The sequence below is a fragment of the Poromitra crassiceps genome (genome assembly GCF_964638095.1).
Source record: "Poromitra crassiceps genome assembly, chromosome: 16".
NCBI classification, from domain to species: Eukaryota; Metazoa; Chordata; class Actinopteri; order Beryciformes; family Melamphaidae; genus Poromitra; species Poromitra crassiceps.
In genome coordinates this window covers 28,740,275-28,747,010 of record NC_139645.1, presented here as the reverse complement: position 1 = coordinate 28,747,010, position 6,736 = coordinate 28,740,275, and the positions used below count along the sequence as shown (strand labels likewise).

At 44.4% G+C, this 6,736-nt stretch overlaps 1 protein-coding gene across 1 annotated transcript; it reads right to left on the bottom strand.

Annotated features, from left to right (window-relative positions):
* Positions 1 to 3,836: 3,836 nt before the first annotated feature.
* On the bottom strand, positions 3,837 to 5,192 carry LOC310791563 (E3 ubiquitin-protein ligase TRIM35-like; the record flags this gene model as incomplete). The annotated part of the gene is made up of 1 exon (XM_083653231.1): positions 3,837 to 5,192. Exon 1 carries the CDS (start codon positions 5,181 to 5,183, stop codon positions 3,837 to 3,839), a length of 1,347 nt encoding a protein of 448 aa, XP_083509357.1. The 5' UTR covers positions 5,184 to 5,192.
* Between the last annotated feature and the right edge of the window lie 1,544 nt (positions 5,193 to 6,736).

Sequence of the window (6,736 nt, the reverse complement as noted above, 5' to 3'; positions counted from 1 at the left end):
AATATATATTTGATCCAAAGTGACATAATATCAATGGTGGAAAGAGGGTTAACACTGGAATAATTTTACTATTATTATTATTATTATTATTATTATTATTATTATTATTATTATTATTATTATGTTGTTGTTGTTGTTTTACCTCATTAGGTTTTGTGACAGTGATTGTATTTATTTATTTATTTATTTATTTATTTATTTATTTATTTATTTATTTATTTATTTATTCTTTGCAACGTGTATTCTTTTTTAATTGAAAATGATATCCATGCAATTCTACTGGGCACTGGGCTTCTTGGTAAAGCAACAGCAACAACTCTTTCATTTGGATGGAAAGCCTCATTCCAACAGTGATCTGAGGACGGGAACATCTCCTTCCTCCCCGCATTCTCTCCAGCGACCATTAAGTTTACTTTAATGGATTTATCGCGTCTCTATGTTGATACCATCTGTTTCCACTTAAGTATTCAATTGAAATTAGCACCCTCCTTTGTCCCGAGGTGTTGATTGACCCGACGTTGTCCAGATGGGAAGAGGTTTTTCCTGTCAAAACTCCTCCAGATCTGCCTGTGGGCTAACAGTTAGCCGCTAACTGGCCCAGCCCAGCTGGAGTGCCACAGGGCACAATCCCCGGCCCCCATTCATTTTGTTCTAATCTACAACATCTCGTCAAGCTGCAGATCTCCCTCAAAGCGATGGCGTTATTCTTTTTGCACCTCTGCGTCTTCAAGTAGCTTTGAAGTGACACTGCGAGTGTTAGTTTATGGTCGTATGGAGGAGATAAGATTCCAGGAACGGGTGATAAATTGAGCTGTCAGTCCACAGCTACAGGGGAAAGACAGGCTGTAAAACCCACAGAATGTCTTATCACCTTCACACATTCTCCAAACAGGAGTTCAGCTCTTTAACACCCAAACAACGAGGTGTCAAATGGGTTTTAACTGGCTCCATTAAGACCAGCCGCCAGGCCTGAAACACACAGAAACTACACTCACATTTTACTTTCAATTTTGACAGGCGGATTCCATCATCCAAATCACTTCAGAATTATTGTATTCTGCCAAAATCGGTTTGCACATACAAGGACATTGACTTGGTAGTTGGTTGTTGGTGCATAAGTTACATAAGATACATACTGTAAACAACACAATAAGTAGGGAATACATGTACAACAAGACACATATGTGCGTGTGTGTGTGTGTGTGTGTGTGTGTGTGTGTGTGTGTGTGTGTGTGTGTGTGTGTGTGTAACATATGTGATCACATAACTTAGCTGTCTTGTAAGCAGGACTCTTTGTGTCATTTTGGTTTTCACACTATACGACACCTCCATCAGGACTTTCACTTTCTCCATATTTTGTTGTGCTTGCTATGCAAAACAAAGCGTGTCTCCTCGTTGTCTCCAGTGCTCAGCGCTGAGGTTTGAGTGTTTATTTTTGTGCAATCCGTAGCATCAAACTATGCAGTATGCATAATGAAACATGTGCCTGCTTATGTAGAAACACAGCGTAGGTTTGCTTCAACAGAAAAGTAAGTACTCTCTTCTCTGCCTCTCCTCTGAGCTCTCAACACACACACACACACACACACACACACACACGCACACACTTGCCACGTCATGCATCAGATTACGGTAAGTGACTGTGAATTCAGTCTGAGCGCAACGTAAAAACATGGCTCCTACGTTGTTCTCACCACCCTGCATTTAGTTCATTTTGATGATGATGATGGAGATGAACAGAAGTATAGTCTTTACTCGTTACACAAGCTTTTGGGGGAAGCAGGACTCTGACGTGGGCACAGACGGGGCGGATGACATCACTCACTGATGACATCATCGCCAATGAAAATGAACACCACCTTTACCATATAGTCACTCATCAACACAGTTTTCAGAAGTGTGGTTTTCCCAAACAAAATCAACAAACAGAACTGTCCCTATTGTTTTACACATGTGAGGATAGTGACAGTGCAGCAGCATTATGTTCATCTAGAAATTCCTTCTGCCTTTGAAAGTAGAACGCTGCCTCTTAAAGATAAATCACGTAAAAACCATTGATTACTGATGACACCGCAATTGCGACATCACTGATGGCATCATCACTGATAACATCACAATTCCTTGACTGACATCATTGATGGCATCACTCACTGATGACATCATCATCAAATGACAGCATCACTATAGTAGAGACTGCTACCAGGCTGAACCATCTAGAGCTGTAGGATATCATCTGTGATTTATGACCTCATCACTGTCTGATATCATCAGAGATTTGACATCATTGGTGATGACATCAGTATACACTATAGTAGTGACCAGGCCAAGCCATCTAAAACTTTTTCTTTCTTTCTTTCTTTCTTTCTTTCTTTCTTTCTTTCTTTCTTTCTTTCTTTCTTTCTTTCGTGGGGACATACAGACAGACGGAAGGACAGACATAGCCAGACAGATGGACAAGACCCTCCTATAATAGACGCCCCTAGTGGCCACGCTGTAAAAAGTATTTGAGCTCAGCACCAGCACTTCAAGCGCTCAACATGTTGGTTGGTGGTAGTTGTAGTACTTGTGTCCCGAGTCCTGGAGTCATTTTCCGGACTTGTGACTCTACTTGGACTTGAGCACTGTGTCTTTTGTAGTAGGCCGTGTTGTTAACCTACATGTGGATTCATGCTGATGTTCAGTAACTCCGGATGGACTCAGACTCAGGTCATGGAGTTGAACTTGACTCGACTCGGACTCGAAAGCCGCGATCGTTGCGACATCATTACGCTTCGCCACCTGTCTAAAAGTCACAAGGACGAAATGGCGGCGAGTCAATTTGTTAGGCCTTTCGTTCCGGCAGTGGAGGTAGTATCAGCCCCGAATCAACATCTGTTTAAAAGGGTAACCCGCGGGAAGACAGATCGAAGAGGGGGAATCACACTGTTTACTGCAGTCTCGTCTGTGCACATTCCCTTCCGAAAAACAACTAACGTTATAGTATTCCTGTGCCTTTATATAGCCTAGTAAATAGCCTATATCCCAACAAATCTGTAACTCTATACATGAATATTATAATAAATGTGACGTTATACAGCAATAAAAAGGGGAAAGGCTAAAAAAGTAGCCTATACGATCCACGACTGCAACAGGGGCACCAGGAGGAATGCTCCGCGCCGCCTACACGTGTTTATTTTAACGTGTTTATTTTAGCGTGTTTATTTTAACGTGTTTATTTTAACGTGTTTAACGTGTTTATTTTAATGTGTTTATTTTAACGTGTTTATTTTAACGTGTTCATTTTAACGTGTTTATTTTAATGTGTTTATTTTAACGTGTTCATTTTAACGTGTTCATTTTAACGTGTTCATTTTAACGTGTTTATTTTAACGTGTTTATTTTAATGTGTTTATTTTAACGTGTTTATTTTAATGTGTTTATTTTAACGTGTTCATTTTAGCGTGCGTCTGCATCTGTGGTGAGTCGTGCTCTGAGGATTCCCTCTCTGTCAGTCTCTCCTCAAAACAATCCACCATCCAGCAGGTAGGCTTTTTTGTGTGCTTCTGATAAATCCTGATAAATGATAAATAAATGACGTAATGTAAATCCCTCTGTAAGTTCGTAGGTGATAGATATCGCCTCTGATCAGCGCTAGTTCACATCTCCATGGCAACGACAGAACGTCATGCCAGAATGCCTCCTCGCACCCACTGTGTAAAAGCATGTCTGTGTGAAAAGGCCTTCGTAACAGTAATATTGTGGGACCTCTGTGTAAAAGTGGCTATAGTGACTTGTCTCTACAACACTGGTTGGTGGACACGCCCCCTAACTTTGCCGTTCCTCTGTTACAGCAACCTTCACTGAATCGCTAAGATCTTCAGAGGATCCACAGGGTTAAAGTAGGGGAACAGCCTCTCGGTGAAGGTGTGTGTGAAGGTGTGTATGTGTGTGTTAGTAGCAGGATCAGAGAATGACAGCTTTCCTCTGTTCCAGTCCAGACTCACTCTGACCCTCTGGACCTTCTTCACTGAGATAACAGTATCTGGACCCGATGGGGAGCGTGCTGTGTATTCCCCGTCAAAGAACCATAATCTCCATATTCCAGACAGTCTGTCTCCCGCCTTCTGGACAGACTCTGCTGCCACACCCAGGGACCAGCGTGTACTGTCTCCAACCCCAACGTCCCAGCTGTGAGTTCCTGAGTTAAAGCCCTCAGAGCCCAGGACAGACCAGGAGTAGTAGTGAAGTCTCTCTGGGTTTTCAGGAAGCTGCTGTCTCTCTCCCTCTCTCACACTGGTCAGATCTTCAGACAGGATGAGGTTTGTACCGGCAGTGTTTGGGTCCAGAACCACAGGAGTGTAGGAGACCATCTCCTTCATCTTGTCCCAGACTGTGAAGCTCAGGTTGCCCAGATGTTTGGCCTCGTCTATCAGAGCTCCTGAGACCAGCTGTGGATGCTCCAGCAGGGGGCCCTGGACTCTTTCCATTATAGCCTTGAAGTTCTGCAGGACCGAGACATCTTCAGCTTCCTTCTCCATGGCCGAAAGAGCTGCTATCTCTCTGCTCAGACCCTCAGCCTTCTCCTTCATCATCTGACTCTTCTGCTCCTCTTGCTCCCTCAGTGCAGTGATCCTGGCCTCCTCTTCCTCTTGTAGAAACTGGTGAAGCTTCTTAAACTCCTCCTTGATCTGCTTCTCTGTGTGTCGGGCCTGGACCTTAATGTGTTCTGCTGTTTGATTACAGTTTCCTCTAACTTTATTAAAGAGCTCCAATTTATCCTGTAAGGGCTTCAGTGATTTCTGGAGTTCCTTCTTGTGATGCCGTGCAGCTTCATGGATTGGTCTGAATCTGTGGTCGGTGTGTGTTTCTGAATCTCGACAGACGAGACACACTGGCTGCTGATGGTCCAGACAGAAGAGCTTGAGTTTCCCAGAGTGCAGACCGCAGAGAAGCCCCGATCCTGAAGCCCTCTGATGTCTCTCCACTAAGAAAGCTTCACACAGGTTCTTCAGCGCCAAGTTGCAAGGTGGTTCACTCTGTAAAGAGATTTCCCTACAGAGTGGACAGTCATGTATCAGTCCCTCTGTCCACCAGCTCTGCAGACAGGCTTTACAGAAGCTGTGGCTACAGGACAGGAGGACAGGGTCTTTAAGGATGTCACGGCAGACAGGGCAGGAGAGATCATCCTCTGATCTGAAAGCCATTTTGTCCCTCAGTGAAGTGAAAAACGAATTGGACAGATATGAAATATACCAGAGGCACGCTGAATTACTTCCCTGCAGAGGCAATCGAGTGAGTTGGCTTTGGCTTTATAACCCCAGAAAGGAAGGATTTATGACATCACTGATGACATCCAAGTGAAGATACTGGTATGAAACTAGGTCCATCTGTGATATGACATCACTAGTCCCCTGGGCCCGGTTTCACAAAGATGGACTTTGACTATGGCTTAGATAACAAATAGTCAGACTTCAGATAGACGTCTAAAGTCACTCACGTGCACGTGAGGGGTCATTCAGTACTTGTTGGTTGTCCTATAGAGACACTGCGGAGCGCGTCATCATTCAGAAACCACGCCCAAAACGGGGGGAAACAGAAACACCCCCCTCCCAATCCTGGCGTTCTCCTATGTCGCGTGCATGGTTGCGTGTTGCACCAAAAGATTGTATATACGGAAGATGAACACTCCAACTTACTTCCTTGACAGCTAGATCCACATTTGTCTTCTCGCCAATTCTCAATGGCTTCCTTGTTTTGCTCAGGAGTACAAAAAAACTTTAACTGCTGATTTTTTACATTTGTAGTCTGCACAGCCCCACCACACAACAGCTTTTAGCTATGTTTAATTCAAGGAAAATGACGCTGGTGTATGGGAGTGAACGGAGCGATTTCCCCCGTGATGGGCGTGGCCTATTTCATGCAGTGTCTCTATGGACAGACAGTTGTCATATTGCACGTGAGGGGTCATTCAGTACTTGTTGGAGTTAAGAGTGCTTATGGCCCAGGCAAAGAAACACTTCTGCTCTCCACTCTGTAAGCCCCGCCTCCTCTCTTCCAAACAGGAATGTCAACAATGGCGGGCCAGAGTCTTCCCTCCAGACAATATCACTTGTTCTCACTCGTGTGTGTGTGTGTGTGTGTGTGTGTGTGTGTGTGTGTGTGGAGGGGGGGGGGGACATTTTTGTGGTGACGGTCTGCGTCTCCTGGCGATGCTCTGAAAGAGCCGTGTGCAGTGACGGCGTTGGTATTGTGTCATGGTGGGGGTGGGGGGGGGGGGGGGGGGGGGCAGGGGGTGTTAAGTGGATAATCCTCCCTGCTTCTGCTGCTTCACTCTGCACTGTTTACACATCACACTCCATCCAGCGCGACGGAAACTCTGGTTGGGCGGTATCCACATTTTTGATATATTTAAACCTTCCGCAAATGTTACCCCAGTATATACGGTATTACCGTCTGATCACATAAAAACTCACATTAACCTAGAGTCTAGGTTAATGTGAGTTTTGAGGGCTTGGACGAAGCCACCAATTTCAAATGGTGAAGTGAAACAGAGAGACAGCGGGAGAGATAGACATAGAGAGAGAGAGAGAGAGAGAGAGAGAGAGAGAGAGAGAGAGAGAGAGAGAGAGAGAGAGAGAGAGAGAGAGAGAAAATGCGCACATTGCACAGCAGATTCTTTTTTTATGACGTAGTGAAATGTATGCCTTTGCTATTTTCAAAAACACCGGTATAACAAGGTATATTATTTACCTTATTA